Source organism: Mixophyes fleayi, chromosome 5, assembly GCF_038048845.1.
Source record: "Mixophyes fleayi isolate aMixFle1 chromosome 5, aMixFle1.hap1, whole genome shotgun sequence".
Classification (NCBI taxonomy): Eukaryota; Metazoa; Chordata; class Amphibia; order Anura; family Limnodynastidae; genus Mixophyes; species Mixophyes fleayi.
In genome coordinates this window covers 28,925,973-28,943,235 of record NC_134406.1, presented here as the reverse complement: position 1 = coordinate 28,943,235, position 17,263 = coordinate 28,925,973, and the positions used below count along the sequence as shown (strand labels likewise).

Genomic DNA, 17,263 nt, shown 5'->3' with positions numbered 1-17,263 from the left:
AGGTCTATTTATTAAATGTGACTAAGAGTTATTTAATGGCAGTGATGGTTGCGGGAAATAGGTATTGCTGTTTGCAGGAAGGAAATAGATTTATTTATTAAATGTGAATAGTATTATTTTAATGTTGGGGCTGGAGGAAGGCCTAATTATTAATCGTGGGTGCTATTGATGTAACACCGGGGCTGGCTGAAATTTTCTAAATGTAGCCATTTTTTTTTTCCAAATAGGTCCTTCAACATTCCAGTATCCGGACAAGCCACAACTAAAGAAAGCAGCAGTCACAGGTGGTGAAAGTGAGAAGAACAGGTACGAGAGAGCAGCAGAGTGTGTGAAATGTTGTGATTCTAGTAGGGACAATGGCAATTTTTGGTGAGTGTTGTGCCCAATATAAGGTGCGGGCAAAGACTGAACTCTTTCTGTACACACTGCATTCTTTGTATACTACACTGTGGTGCTAGATTTCTTAAAAGTCAGGAGTGCTGGGACATATGTGACGCTCTGGTGAATTCAGGACCTAGTGATTTTGATGTGCTAGCTACGCCCCAACGGCGCATTGCCATGCCCCCAAATGTATGACCACACCCCCGTAATTTTTTGCGCCCCCGTTAGGCTAGCTACGTCCCAACGGCGCATTGCCACGCCCCTGAATGTATGACCACACCCACGAAATTTTGGGGGGCTTACTCAACTATGAGGGGGGACCCCATGAAATTGTTGTACCCGGGCCCTGAATTCCTCTTGGCAGCCCTGTGTGCATGTCATACATTTTTGTAAATGTGCATATTTTTAGATATCCTGTAAGTAATGAAATGCATACATATGTCTAATATTTTTAGCTCTAAGTAATGATGTTACTGCCAATATGCAATATGTTGGGCTTATATAACTCCCATATTGTACATAAGTAAGATCTGCTGGAGGAAAGAAAATTATATTTACCCTTCAAAACTGTCATGTTTCTGGCTCCCTCATCTAGCGGCCTATTTGCTATTGAGAGCCCGTTTTCAGAAATAATCTGATTTTTTTTTTTAATCATTACTTATTGACGCTATAAAAAAGAACTTATTGCTGCCATTTATATGTAAAATATCACTGAGACAGCTGCCCCGTGGGATACTGGCTTACAATGGTAAGAAGTAACTTACCATTGCACTGGGGCAGTCTTAGTAAATGTGTGTGTGTGTGACTGTAGATTTACTGCGCATATGTTTGGCGCCTTGTGTACGCGCAGTAAAACTGAAAGCCGAGGTTTGTGTTGCAGTTCCATTATGAAAAAAAAAAACTAATTTAAAAAAATTTAAAAATATATATTTTTAAATGTGATTGAATTTAAGACGATGATTTATTCTCAGATTAAAGCATTTTTCCCAAAAAATTTTTTTGATCTGTCATCAACTATTATATATGTTATACTTAAATAGGCTGCCCCGTGCAAACGAAACTGAATCTTACTGCCAGCAGGGTTAACACTGGGGGTACACATTCGTATATTGGGCGATGCGATAACGAGCTGTAATAAGGCGCTTTGCCCGTTAATAACTATGTTGTTTAGTTTTGAAACTACTGTTGTAATTCTGAATACAAGATTTTCAGGTGTGTTTGACCAGGGTCAGAGCACATTGTTGTATGTAGGAGGAGATATATTAAAGTGTGTGGTTTTTATGGATCTAGATGCGGTTTATTAGTATTTATTTATGCACTTGCGCACTGAACATACTAAACTCCTGATTTAATCATTTCCATTGCATCTAATTTGGATCTATATCTGTCCCGTAGGCCAGGTGCAAGTGTCCTTGTTGATGATGATGACTGTTACATCTGTGAACTGAATGTATCTATATCATAGTTGGCTAATTTTTTTTCTTGTCCTCCGGGAGATCAAAGAGGAAAAGTCATGTGACAGTGGTAGAGGGGGCGTGTGGTGACATCATCACGTCACCATAGCCCCTCCCCCTACTATAAAATGCCGAAATTCACGACATTGAATAGCGAAGGCGGGGCTTAAAGACGCAATTGTGCCATTAAGCCCCGCCCCCTGGTATTCAATGCCTTGCATTTTTGCATTTAATGGTGGGGGCCGGGCTATGGTGACATCACCACGCCCCCTCCACAAGGATCCGGGATTCGTGAGCCTCACAGAAATTCCAGGAGAGTAGATATTTGATAACATTTGTGCATGAATTTACTTTTGTGGCTACTTAGTGGCCACATTTTAACGGTCACCTGTAAATGAGCTCCTTCCTATAGGCATTGTATGGAAAAAGCCTGTGATTTGACCAACAAGAACCACACCTAAATACAATTCATGTCGATTTGCACACCACCACTTGATACTTTGCAGTGTTTCTATAGGTCCAAGGTCACAAAACCACCATTATCTGCCAGTTTTTTAAAAAAATGTTGCTTAAACTGTGGTTTAGAATGATAAGACTTTCATCTACCCCCACTTCATCTCAAGCTTGTCCGTGTTCCCCAATTTTGAAGTGGGTGAAGACAGAATAATTTGTCAGCCCCTCCCTGCATGTAAGAAGTATATATTTGTCATCCTAGCTCAATACCTGAAAGTCTTTTGAGTTCTCTGGTAGACAAATTTCTTCTTCAACCCATTGGCCTTTTGTTGACACATTTTGTTCAAAAAGTATAATTTCTTTCTGTGAGGGAGAGATAATGAAGTGTTGAAAATAGATTGGAACACTGTAAAGACATGTATACCAAAATGTCATTTACCACCAAGTCTCCTCCCGGGTTATTTATATTTCACTGTGCACACTAAGGGAAGGAAATCAATAGACAGACAAACTTGTTGAATATGAACATGTCACATTTGTACAAACACTCATCTCAGAGTAAATTAAACCTGATGACTTAAACAAGAGTGCAATCAGCCTCTGTTCATTAAGAACTGAAACCTCATGTCAGTAAACAATCACAAATGGAAAAACAAAGTGACGAGTGCAATAATGAGAGTGCTTTGGAGTAGGCAGTTAAACAAATTACATTGAGGGTTGGATATAAAGCAGAGGAATATATATTAAAATATAGGGGTGAGTGCATTCTATTTATTTAAAGTTTCTAGAATGACCCTTTCTGTTTTGGAAACAAGACCCTAAGTGCTATGATTACTTAATCAGTTATCAAATATTCTTTAATTGCACATATGAGTAAAATAAAGAAGAATTGCCCTTGCTATGGGTAACAAGAACTGGACTAGCCATAGGGTCAGTAAGTTAGATACATGCAGCAAATAGGGATGCCACCTATAATCATCATCATCTATTTATTTATATAGCGCACTAATTCCGAAGTGCTGTACAGAGAACTCACTTACATCAGTCCCTGCCCCATTGGAGCTTACAATCTAAATCCACTAACACACACACATACACACACACAGATTGAGAGAGACTAAGGGCAATTTAATAGCAGCCAATTAACCTACTTGTATGTTTTTGGAGTGTGGGAGGAAACCGAAGCACCCGGAGGAAACCCACGCAAACACAGGGTGAACATACAAACTCCACACAGATAAGGCCATGGTCGGGAATTGAACTCATGACCCCAGTGCTGTGAGGCAGAAGTTCTAACCACTAAGCCCCCGTGCTGCCCACCTAGCTGGTATTTTACTGCCCTGGCTGGAAAAATGGGCTCAATGGAGAAAGTAAGGTCAATAGCTTTCCAAGAAATGTGGCAACTGTGGCTTTTAATATTATTATTATTATTATTATTATTATTATTATTTATTTGAAAGCAAAGTACCAAAATATTACACACTACTGCACATTGATGGGATCATGATAATGACAAATAAATAGTATACAATACCATGATACAGAAGTAAAAATCAGGGGTGGAAATCTGGGAGTGCCTCAAGGAGGAGCAGGGGGCATCGTTGGGGTTGCACCCTGCATTGCTTTGCTCTCCTCACCTCTGGGTCCCATAGCAACCACAGTCCCCTGGGCCACTTATAGTTTCACATACCTCCCATGTGCAGAAGCGGCTTTTGGCCACGTCCTGCCCCACTTTCTCCTAGACCACTGGGGAAACTGGCTGCTATATCCCGGTGCGTGTGCTCCGATACCGGGACAAATTGCAAGTCGGGCGGGACAGAGGGACAGTCCACTGAAATCGGGACACTTGGGAGGCATGGTTTCACCACTGGTAATGATGGCCCAGCCCAAATTACTATACAGTCTAATAAGCATGGGGAAAATTTGCGACATAAGGTAGTGGAATAATAACTGTAGCTGGTGGTGGGCAAGGTGTGCGTGGCTACTGTATGGAAGAAGCATTATCAGACACTAATATTAAAGCAGCCATTGACGACTGGCATTTCTGTGCAGTTACTGGTGGTATTGTTTGGTTGTAAAGACAATTGGAAGGTAGGGACATAAAAGATGAGCCAGTCACTGTGGAAATGTCAAGACAATCAGCTATGTGCAACCATGACTGTACATCAGCATTTATCTAAGCTGATCTAACCCTCTATTGGTTCTGGTAAAGGCTTTTGTTCTTGTACTGCATGGGCACTTTAATGGAGGGACTGATATCCAATGTAGCTCCTGGCATAAGTCCACTGCGCAGCAAATAACAGTAGTTATGTAGTAGTAGTGAGATGTAGATGAGAGATGAGGAGTGCACGTACTAGTGTTTTAGTAATAAGGCTATGGTGTATGTGGGTGATGTTTTTTTAGGTGAAGGAGAAATGGTTTTGCCTGGAATTAAATGTGGGGAATAAAGGACAAGAAGAAATCAATGTAACCCCAAAACTACAGACTTGTGAAGTGAGAATGATAATATAATAGCTTACATATATAGAAATTTCAGGCATGGGGATTTTAGTGAGGGTGGGAACACAATGAGTTCAGCTGAGAGAAATTCAGATGTGTTAGAGAGGGACGAAGCTCATGGTAGCCAGTATACAATTTGGTATCATCACCATAGAGAAAGTATTAAAAGCAGAAACTGTTTTTCTGAGTGAAAACCTGCACAGAAAAAAATAAAAGAGGACCTAGCGCTAATTGTTGAGACACCAAAATTGATAAAGGGAGCAGGGGAAAGTTAGAACCAAAGAAGTATAACATCTGACTGAGAAGGGGGTGGTCAACTGTATCCTAAGGCAGCAGATAAATCCAAAAGAAATAAAAAAGAATAATGACCATTGGATTTAGTAGTTTGAAAGGAGAGGGATACATGCCAGATAAGAGGGAGAAACTGCAGATTTCTGTTAGGTGGGTAGGTGGGAGATTAAAGTTGTAGACAGCGATTGGAATGGATGTGAAGACATAGGAAGGGGACAGGTAGTGCATGTTACGACTCTGCCTATGTTTTGTTGTGGCAGCAGTACCTTTAATCCTCCAGATGTGCTGCTGTTCTGCTTCTGAGCTTGCACCATGCCTGAAGGGGTTAACCTCCTTTCCTAATTAGAACTGCACCTGGTTCACAGCTTCTAATAGCTGCCTCAACTTGTGCTCAGTTCAATTCATCTTTGTATACCTGGCTGCTGCTTGTGTCTCCCTGTTCCAGTTTGGTTCTGCTGCTACTTGATCTCCCGTTGTGACCTTGGCCTGTTTACCATTGATGCTTGTGACCCCGAACTCTGCCTCAATACTGGATACTGCTTGAACTCTCGTTGCCCAAGACCTCGGCCTGATTACCAGACTATGCTAGCTTGCTTGTGACCCTGTACTCTGCCTGGACTCTGGTTTTGCTTGTACTTGTGTTGCCAGACCTCTGTCTGGTCATTGGACTCTACTCCTCTGTTTGCTTCCCTGGACAGACTCTTGCATCCTGGCATTGGGTAACTCACCATTCTTATCCCTGCATTTAAACTGTATTTGCATTTACTGGAAACTGTTATTTATGTGAACTTTCCTGCCACACATTTTCATATTTATGTTGGGAGTTATACCTGTTTACGCTGTTACATGAAAACCTGCATATTCCTTGAACTGAATCTTTGCTCATATATTTTGCTGGAATAAAGACATTTGTATTATACTTCCGTGGCCGCTTCCTGTGTTTACTAGGAATCATAACAGTGGGAAGAGGAGAGTAGTGCAGCGACTTCATCCTCAGTGACTGGTTCAAATAGAGAGAACGAGCATGGAGGAGAATGTAATTGAGATCAATATTGAGAAGTGGAGCTGCTAGGAGTCGATGATAGCATGTCCTGCAATACTGTCCTTAAAGTGACAGGTAAGTTCATGGGCAGTGAGATCAGTGGTCGGAGTCTGCGCTATTCGGATGAAGAATGAATGAAGGGTACCAGCGAGATATTTTGGATTAGAAGACATGAGCTAAGCTACGTGAAGTAGGCATGCTTTGCTAGGGCAAAAACATAAGTATAGGGGTGGTAGAGGCATCTTCTAAAGAGCATGACTTCCTCCAAAGACACACAGCAGATCAAAATTACCTTATGTTTGTTTGGTTGGTGCCATGGTTGTGGATGGCTACTATAAAAAGACTGGGGTGAGCATGATGACAATGTAAAAATATGGTGCTTACTAAAAATAACTAATTGACAAGAACAGACCACTTGGGAAAACAATGTTGGTGTTAGAATTGAATGAACAGGTGTAAGATGATATCAATGCAGACCCAAAAGACTCCGCTGTTGCTTGAGAATTTGTAGTTGGAGATTCCACTCCAATGACTAAATGGGATACGGCGAGCTGCTGTGTAATTTGCCATTAGTTCACTGTTGTCCAACTTTGTCAAACTCTTTCAGTAAACAAATTGCATGACTGCTAGCTCCAGCATACCACTTCCCCAATGATAGCCTAATAATATGACATAACCAAAGGAGGAATCACAGCCTTACACCTGTGGCTTGTTATCTGATTAGGCTACAACTATGAAGAAAATCCTGAAAAGACCAGGATGTTAAAAGTTCATACAGATTCATGTAGCATTAGAACCAACATGGCCTATCAAAAGAGGGAGACGTTGATAAGAACATAAGAATTATAATTTTGTGTATAGGAAGATGTTATACATTTACAGTTGATCATACAGCTTTGACAGAATTATAAGCAACTTAGTGGACTTTGTAAAGTTATAAAGTCCCCTGTCACCCACGCTTAGTGGAAGCAGCCATTTTGTGAGCTTAACTAATGCTGATGAGAATGCAGCCTATTTCATTCACCATGAACCAGTAAACCAGCAGCTCAATAATATTAGTCAGCCCTCATGAATTTTAGTTAGGCAGTGCTTATAAAAGTGGACCTGTTGTCTACACCTAATGGAGGCAGCCATTTTGTGAGCTTAATTAATATTCATGAAAGTGCGGCCTATCGATTAACTAGTACCTCATGATTATTAGTCAGTCCCCGTGAATATTAGTCCGACAGTGCCTCAGTAATGTCAATGGTTTATAGAAGGTTGATAGGCAGCAAATTGATTCAGACCACACAATGGATGACTTCACTGTGTGTAGATGACAGATCCACTTTAAATAAGCTCGAAATTGTATATCAATCGAAAAGATTTCTGTGCAGTGAAATAATTGAATAAATGTAAAGTTTCATATTGTTCTTGAACGTGGACATAAAATAACCTAGTTTTCTTTTTTGACATAAATCTCAAAGTAAATGAATGCTGTTGGCAAAGAAACCACTTAATATTTCTCTCATCGGAGTTCTTATAATATTATTTTTTCCTGCTATGGCAGTAAATTCCAGCTGTGCAGAAGAGCAAACAAGTGAAAGATAGTTAATGGAATCTTACCTCATCAGTGTACAGCAGTAATCTCAAACTGTTGTCTTTCTCATTCATGTAATGAAAGTGGAACTGACAGCTCTTGCTGTTGCGATATAAGGAGCTTTTCAAATAAGCCTTTTTGTGCAAATTACTGATGCTCCCTTCAACAAACATGAAATGTCCTGCAATGATAAACATAATTATTATATGTAGTGATACTCAATCCAGGTGGGCCTAATCCCTCAGTTGCCTGAGGTGGCAAGTGAAACTGTCACCCTACCACAAGCATTTGTATATAATCATAATCATCTATTTATATAGCGCCACTAATTCCACAGTGCTGTACAGAGAACTCATTCAAATCAGTCCCTGCCCCATTGGAGCTTAGTCTAAATTCCCTAACATAAACACACTGGCTGTGGGAGACTAAGGGCAATTTAATAGCAGTCTATTAACCTACCAGTATGTTTTTGGAGTGTGAGAGGAAACCGGAGCACCCGGAGGAAACCCACGCAAACATGGGGCGAACATACAAACTCCACACAGATAAGGCCATGGTCAGGAATCGAACTCATAACCCCAGTGCTGTGAGGCAGAAGTGCTAACCACTAGGCCACCGTGCTGCCCATATAAGTAGTGTAGCTACTGGAACATGGAATTAGAGTTAGGGACAAATCCAGCTACTAGGTGCAAAATTTGGACTATTCAACTGCAAGTGGTCAAAAGCTTAACCTGACTTATAGTTGTGAGGAGTGGTCGCAGCCTAGTGGAAAAATCAATGCAGTGTAAAAATAGAACTGGCCAGTATATGTGTGCAGCATGTAAGAGCATGCAAAAAACCTTTGCATTTTTATCCCTTGCAGTGCAATATGGTTTGGTTGTTTGCATATTGTACACCCAGGCAAAATTTGCACCTAACTCTAAAACAATCCAAAATGTCAACTTAATAGTTTGAAACACCCTCGGATTAAAGTCAGGCTGTTATATTTTCCAGCTATCTGCACTGGAAAAATTTCAGAGATTTAAAACAAAATAATGTTAAAGGCAAAAATGGGGTGCATGATTGGATGTGGGGTGGACAATGCTTACCATTGTTGGCACACCTACTATCACCATTGGCTGGCTTGGCATGCTGGCAATTGTAGTTCCACAAAAGCTGTATAGCCACAGATTCATAAGCCTGCTCTAAAAACTTGTATTTTAAGATTATGTTTGTCAAATGCAAAGTGATGATTAGGAAGTGTCATTCAACAAAAAGGGATTTTGTTAAAATTAAAAGAAGGGAAAATCCACTTTAAATTCATAGGGGGAATGAGTGCTTCCAAAACAGGGTGTATGCACACCTCGAAAATGTGTCTTCACAGATTTTTCTTCACACCCCTTATAGAGGTGTACAGAAAAAACAGTATTGTTCAGGTACCGCAGTACCTGGAATTTAGCGCTGTCGGATATCGCTTTGATGTTCCATGAGTAGGTGAGTAATAAAAAGGGTGAAAGAAGGCATTGTAGTAATGTTTTTATTTCAAATATATTTTTTTTTTAAAACAGTGTCTGTATTATTTACATGTTTCCCTGGTGCACTACATGAACCAGTGGGTCTTGGGTGCCAGGGCATTTTGGCACATGTAGTTCACCAAGTGCCAGCATGTCCTTGCAGCCATGGGTATGCTGGCAATTGTAGTACTACAAGTGCCAGTGTAACAGGGCAGATGGTTGGAACCCCAAGAAGCAGTGTAAGGAAGGATTCTACAGGCTGGTGGTATGGTAGAGGCAAAGCTCCCTCCACTAGTGATGGAATTAAACAAGGAACACAGGGCTACAACTGCATAAACTTGTGGGTTTATTCTCTTTGCTTGTGGCATAAGGTTTTACCACAGCGGTAGATAAGTAGCGGTAGTGTAGGGAAGTAATACCACGTTACCATCAATATACAATGTTATTCAACAGGTCACAAAATAAATAACATTTTAGGAATTATGATTCAAAAATATCAGCAATATGCAAACATAAATCACCACAAAACATAGGTCACTGAATAAATATATATTACTTTAAGCTTAGGCACTGTGCTTCAGTGAAATGGATTTAACTGGATAAATGCTTTGGGAGACAACCCATTGCTAATGAGTTAATTAGACCCTTACTCTAAATTTTAGTGCAATTATATACCACTCATCACACAAAATCGGCACAGATGAATAAGGATTAATCCAGTTTATTCAGGTTGGATGCTTTAGCAGAATTACTGTAGATTAGGGTCACTTTACAATAGACAGAACCCATAGGGGTAAATTGTAATTCAAATGAAGGTTCAGTAGGACACATGAAGCTTAATTGCTTAACTTGTTAACTGCAGAGTTAAACAACTTGCAATTCTCTCGTCAGACAGTTTCACAATAGAATCAAACTTCTGATGCAATATAGACACACTTTTGTGACAAATGATTGCTCTCTATGTCCCTTGCACACTGTATCAGTTTGCAGATAAACTTTAAATACACCACATTTGGCTGGAATGAACTCTCCATTCAGACAGCAGCAAAACCCCTCAATAGCAAAATTACAAATTACAATAGAGGTTTTAATAACACAATTTGATGTGTCATTTGTTTGACTCAAATAACTTGAACATAGCAAAGCAAAATAAACCATAAACTTATCTGTCTTATGAGTCCTGCTAGCATTTGATAGGCAGTGGCAAGTTGGGTCTTTTTCCTGTTTCTCCAAAGATGTTTCCTTATGGGCTGGCTTTTACATACTTTGGCAGCAAACATCCCTCAGCTGTTAGCTCAGCAATAGCATTCAGTGCTCTTTGTGGGAATTTTCTAGTACATTCTGGGGCTCTAGGAAGCAGCCTGGGGTTGTAGTTTGCAGTTTGTCCACCCCAAAATGTCTGACACTATTTCATTGAACTTCCCAGAGGCTGTCTGGGAGATGGAGTTTTATGAATAAGTACATGTAGGAATATACCTGTGAATTACAAGGTTTTACACCGGCATGCCCAAACACTTAATGGCTGCATGGGCATGCTGGGAGCTGTAGTGCACCACAAGCAAAATGCTTTTTTAAATCTAATTTTTATATATTACCCCATCACCCAGGGGGGATGGGAATAGCTCTAGTGTTATTTAGCATGGGTATGGTTAATCCTAGAGTCAGGGGGCCCTATATTTTGTTCAGGTCTGATCCCTATAGGGAATCCAAATCCATGCTGACCAGCCTAGGACTGACTGTCACTATGGCAAGAAGACCCATACTGGCTGGCATAGCCTAGTGCTGGTACTGGTAATTTCAGGGGGAACCACATGCTTTTTGCACCCCCTATTTTGCCAGTACCACCCTTGGCTGGCTGCACCTCCTAGAGGTGTATTTGTAACTGTGGGTATTTCTCCCTCAACACTAACACACCCTTACTATATTATGCCTATGCCTGCCCGCCCACTACCTCTCCCACTTCATGTCTCTAAATGTAGAGAGGTGCAAGGGGGAGATATGTCTCAGTCTACTCTCAGCAAATGAGATTTTTGCTCATAAGTCCTACTCTGTATGATCCCCTATGTGATTATTCATTTCTCCTTTGTTCACATCTAAAAAATGCAAGGGAAGGAATGAGAAGTACCAGTGGGATCAGTTCTAGGTCAGCTGATTGGGCACCAAGGGGCAGGGATTGGCAGGGCTGGGAGGAAGGGAGACATCTGCCCCCCTGGCCAGTCCCATAGTGAGCTACCTTGGGCTGGATCACTGGGCCACCTGCATTTTTTACCTTTAAAAATAGGCTGCTGAGTTGAATCTTGCCCCCGGGCTGAAATTTGCAAGCCCTCCCCTGCCAAGCGGCAAGTGACCATTACCATCACTGTGGTCCTCTCCCTAGGGATCAATGAAAGGCTGATTATCTCTTCAACCAGATCAAATATTAAACATCATATTATCATGACATGTCAAAAGGTGGGAGAACCGATGACGGCAGGAACAAAGAGGCTCGTGGGTAGCTCTCTTGTAACAGCCTAGGACCCCATATGAAGTCCATTAATCTGCTCTAGAGCTATGGAAAGTGCTAATTTGAGTGATACCAATATTTATAATAGACATCTCTTCCGATAGGGATAATGGCAGAGTTGGGGTATCCATTCAGCCATTTTCCCTATACGTTCTGTTGGGTTGCATCATGATTTTATATTTAGCATTGAGACACAATTGAAAACCCCATAAATTCATTTTGTTCTTTTTCTAATAAAAAATGGAACTCCTACTCACTAAATCCCAGTTATCATAAAACAAATGCTCCATAACTTGCTATCCTGTTTGTAACTGATCATTTGCAATAAAAATGCACACTTTATGAGATATACTCATTTTTATATAAAAACAAAAGGAGATATTTGTTGCTTCTTTCAGTTTTCTTTCCTAAAACTGTAACTCTCGCTTTATCTGGAGTTCCAGGTTTTATTGGCGGTCTTATTTCAGTCTTTCCTGGCAATCACACCTGATTTCAAGGCAAACCTTTTGCAGAGAATAAAGATCAGACTGACGGCTCCTATTCACATGGCAGCGCACTATCTCCCACAGCAGACCGCTGGCTGACTCCTGTGTTCCAATCTGTCAGCTGCCCAGTATTTTCCCATCCACACCACTCTGCATTTCGGGACTCGTTCGTGACCCGTGACCTACTTTAACAAGACCCACAGAAGGATAATTTGACACGTTACATTTTTGTGCTGAGATTTCCCATTACCGTTGCAACATCTGTCTTTCCCAATATGTTTGCACGTCTGCCCTGCACCAGTGTATGGAATAAACAGTTGAAGTTCAGGAGTAGGAAACGCGATGAATCAGAGTGAATTTAGCAGCGATTCTTTTTAAGCAGCTGTCATTTTATATAGCTCTGAAGGAAAGCCAGCAGAGCTCTAGCTGATTCAGTCTGTTAACCTGCTATTTAACCATTTTCCATGGTTAAATGCTCTCTGTCAGCAGAGATGTCAAATTAGAAACACTCTTGCTGTAGTTTAGAGATTGGGACCTTGTCTGGGGATCCGATTTATGGTTTAATGCATAGGCTAGTTGAACATTAAAACAAGCAGTAATGTAGGTAATGCTCTACTTGGGATATGACTCTCACTTAGGTGTATTATCAAGACAGATTGAATGCAACATGACTGTTAAAGTGTAGAGCTGTGCAGGATGTGCAGGATATATATGACCTGTGAGTATCACATAGGAAATAGACAGCCACTGATCTTATAACTCGGTGAGACATAACTCTTTCTTTCATTTCATTACAGAGAGTCTATCTGTACTTTTACCAGCAAGAATCATTTTTTGAATAACTTAGGAACATCTTCAGTCTTTCATCATCATCATTTATTTATATAGCGCCACTGATTCCTCAGCGCTGTACAGAGAACTCATTCACATCAGTCCCTGTCCCATTGGAGCTGACAGTCTAAATTCTCTAACATACACACAGACAGAGAGAGAGAGAGAGAGAGAGACTAGGGTCAATTTTGATAGCAGACAATTAACCTACTAGTATGTTTTTGGAGTGTGGGAGGAAACCGGAGCACCCGGAGAAAACTCACACAAACACTGGGAGAACATATAAACTCCACACAGATAAGGCCATGGTCAGGAATCGAACTCATGACCCCAGTGCTGTGAGGCAGAAGTGCTAACCACTAAGCCACCGTGCTGCCCAGTCTTTCACAAAGAATCAGTGTTCTATGTAGGCGTATGTAGATAGCATTAACTTTCATAACGGGAGACATGTGCATTAAGGTGCCTGAACACATGGTGATTTTAATGGCTATTTAAGTCATTTTAAACCTAATTGGATGCAAATAGCAATGGTAATGTGTGTGGGAGCAAAAGTCCTCTGATCCCGGTCAACATGATGCACATGTGCTCTTACTGTCTGAATACACGAGTTGTGCCCAATGAGATCAGGTCGTGTGTGCCCAAACAGGAATTAGACCACCCATTTGGGTTGAGCTGCCCTTCCTGCCCATGTATAGGCACCATAACAGTACACAAGTAATGGTCATACTGTGACAACATAGTGTACATTAAATTCAGGCCACTGTCTAGTTCATAGATAGGCAATGCCAACGTGTGACTCTCCGACTGTTTGTATGAATTCTACCCAAGGCTGTTGTAGTGTCGAAGTCAAATAATTGGATGAAAGAAACTATATTGATTAATATTGTTTTACCGTGCGATTGCGATCAGCACGATAAACAACGCACACATACATTTATTTACACTTACACACTCACTTGTACATAGGTCCAACCCACAGTTGTTTTTGAACAAATGTTATTGAATTTATAGTTAAATATGATAATGTTAGAAGCACTTTATTGAGATTTAAGGTTCAGGTTACAGGAAACATATCATGTTTGGTGTCATTCTAATCCCCTATTTATCCTTAGTGATCCAGTTCCATTGGCTATAAGATTGCACGTCGTGTATGCTAGTTATGGAATATATGGAATTAATGATCAGAATGGTACTGTCTGTGTAATGTAAACAGACCAGTTTGAACTAGCTTTCGGCGGGAAGATTAGTATGCAGCTGTTGGACAGCTGACCCCCACTCTTGGAGGGCGTCGTTTGAACTGACCTATGAACTACACTATACTGGACTGTCCTGGAGCCTGAACCTAAGGAAACATGCCAAGTCATCTGTATTGTATTTACTGTAACACCAAATGTATATATATTGCTCTCTGGAACCAGCATTCAGTCTCTTTGACCACAGACTTCAGGATTCAATGACTGTAAGCTGGATCCAGCTGGGCACGGCATATGTATCGGCTGTACCTACTTATTTAATTGTTATTCTTTTGATTTTGCTAATAAATCGCTTTGTGAGTTGGAACCACACAAATCGCAGCAGACAATGATTATTGGTAAACAATAAAATAACTTTAATAGTAGATAACTCAGTTCCCATTTAAAGGTTTTAGCAAACAAGCTGATACTGCCACTTTTCCTGAGAGCCTCAATAAGACAGGTGTCCAGCTTGGCCTCGCACTCTGGCAGAGAAGCTGGATCACTCCTGGGGATATATTTACTAAATTACGGGTTTGAAAAAGTGGAGATGTTGCCTATAGCAACCAATCAGATTTTAGCTGCCATTTAGTAGAATGTACTAAACAAATGATAACTAGAATCTGATTGGTTGCTATAGGCAACATCTCCACTGTTTCAAATCCGCGGTTTCGTAAATATACCCCCCGGCATTATCTGGCATTAACAGGACTGATAATATGGTCTGAATATGGCTGCACACATAAACTGACCAGGGTTATCTGCAGTAATATTCTGATCGCATTTACCGACACAATAGTGGGATCTCTTTATGAGTCTTCGTATTTCCTCAATGTTGATTATTTTTTCTTATGGCAGTGATAATAATTGAATTAACATACTAATTTAACAAAATTGTTCAGCCGGGACTGCGGCTCTGATAGCCGCCTGTAGCGGCTAGTAGTCTATAGTAAAGTGATTGCTATTCTTTCAGGGCCACGCTTAGTCATTTGATGAGCAAGGACAGAAAAAAAAAAAAGTTGGGCCACAACGTTCATCTTTAACGACATTCCAAATGAAAAAAATAGTAAAAATGTTCAAAATGTCGGTAACAAAATAGCAATAGCATGGAGAATGCAAGGAAATTCTTGTGATCAGCTATGTGTCTGAGGGGAGTTCTGGTTGGCAAACCCAATACCCAAGCCTATTAAAATATTAAAACCTCTCTAAAGAAAACATATATCCTCACTTGATCATTCTTCCATAACAAACATTAGTTTCAGCATGTTTTGTGTGAGAAATAAAACTAGTTTTCAGATATAAAAGAATTAACTCATAGGGGGGAATTCAATTGGCCATGTTACTCGTGAAAGTAACGCGGCCCACGCACTATTAAAGTTACTACGGTAATAGTGCACATTATTACCGTTAGTACGGTAATTTCAATGATGATTTTTGCTACGTTACTTTCAGGAATAACGCGGAATAATTGGTGGAGATATGCAACAGCATTATCCTACAGCGATCTCCACAGCAGATAAACTTTAAAGGCGCAACGATTAACATTTTCAAAATGTTATTGGTATGATTATGCGTTATTGTTTATTTTGTCAATCCATTGGTGCACTGTGTGTACTTTCAAAGATCATTTAGCTTATTTTAAATTCAAATCTATTTTTATTTTTGACTATTTACTTGCAATGAGCATTTCCCGACAATAAATTATCCATGGTTTTGGATTCCAAGACCATAGAGAATTTAATGCATATGTAAATCATCTAAAAATGTAAAGTAACAGTGCAGGCGTGCAGACTATGAAATTTATGTGAATATATTTTATAGTTCCTCTGCCCAGTGTTGCAACTGCAGTAACAGAACAGACTACATTTCTCTTTTGATAGCAAACGTATTTCTTTGAATCCTATTTACAATTGTGTAGTTAAAATTCTCCTGAAAATGATTATTGTTGTATACTAATATTGCTTTCAGAACCCACTCTGAAGTATTGCCTCAATTAGAGGTTTGCCTCTCTTTATTTTGACAGGTCTGTATTGTTTGTGAGTGTTTTGAATTTGGAAAGCAAAATTAAATTATCATTTTGCGGAAAGCTGATCAGGTTGTAAGGTACTTAAAGGGTACAGTTTTTGAGGTCACGCTTATCCGTGTATGCAAACCATGTAGGAAGAACAATAACTCACCTATGAACATGGCAAATCAATACTAAGTGCTTAAATCAACATTTCTGCCTCATAGGGGGTATTCTATAAAGTTACCGAAATTTGAAAGCGTTCTTTCTGAAATTGTTTTTTCTTTGGCTCTATAGTTGTATGTGCACATCGTAGGCCTGATTCATGTTTGCAACGTTTATAAAATGATTGCGCAATTAGCTCCGACCGTATTCAAATATATCTCAATATATGTTTCCATTTGAATCTGGGTGCAAGTGCGTTGTGGCTAAACATTACGTGCACTATGTAGACCGACGGAACTAGGTAATATATAGGCACATCGGAACGCATGGGCAAAAAAATATTTTATAAAGAAAATTAAAAACTCTTAATACTATAATCATTAATAAAATTATTGTTCCTACATTATTATTAACTTCGATAACACTAATCTCCAGTCATTTCCAGTCACTTTTGATTACCTCACAGATCACAATGTTACTTCCATCCAATTTCGGACAAAGACTGCAGCGACCTGGCTGGACGATAAGCGACAGAGCAACGACACAAACAAACGGCAGTACATAGCACATCTAGGAAACATTGCCACACAGAGGTGGCAGTAAAGAAAAGTGGTGCAAGAAGGAATTGTCCTTGGGCCCTCGACCCACTTTTATGTAAGATATTGAAAAGGACATGTACAGTTTAACAAAGCAAGTACTCCAGCGACAAGGAGAGCCACTTTTGTGGCTGAAGTGCTTGGCTTGTTTGGGCTCTCACAAAACAAGCTTCCAATAGCTTAGCTGCCTTAAGCCCAACAGTGCTGTCAATGAACTCTATATTATTAAAATTATGTCTGCTCGTGCTGCATCT

General features: G+C 40.1%; 1 protein-coding gene across 1 annotated transcript in view; it reads right to left on the bottom strand.

The window, feature by feature from the left end:
* MALRD1 (MAM and LDL receptor class A domain containing 1) overlaps nt 1-17,263 on the bottom strand; it is a 334,428-nt gene that overhangs the window by 245,258 nt on the left and 71,907 nt on the right. The window contains exons 7-8 of the mRNA XM_075211472.1: nt 7,726-7,880; nt 2,559-2,651 (exon numbers count right to left, since the gene is read on the bottom strand). Of these exons, the coding sequence (XP_075067573.1) occupies nt 2,559-2,651; nt 7,726-7,880 (248 nt within the window). The remainder of the gene's footprint in view (nt 1-2,558; nt 2,652-7,725; nt 7,881-17,263) is intronic.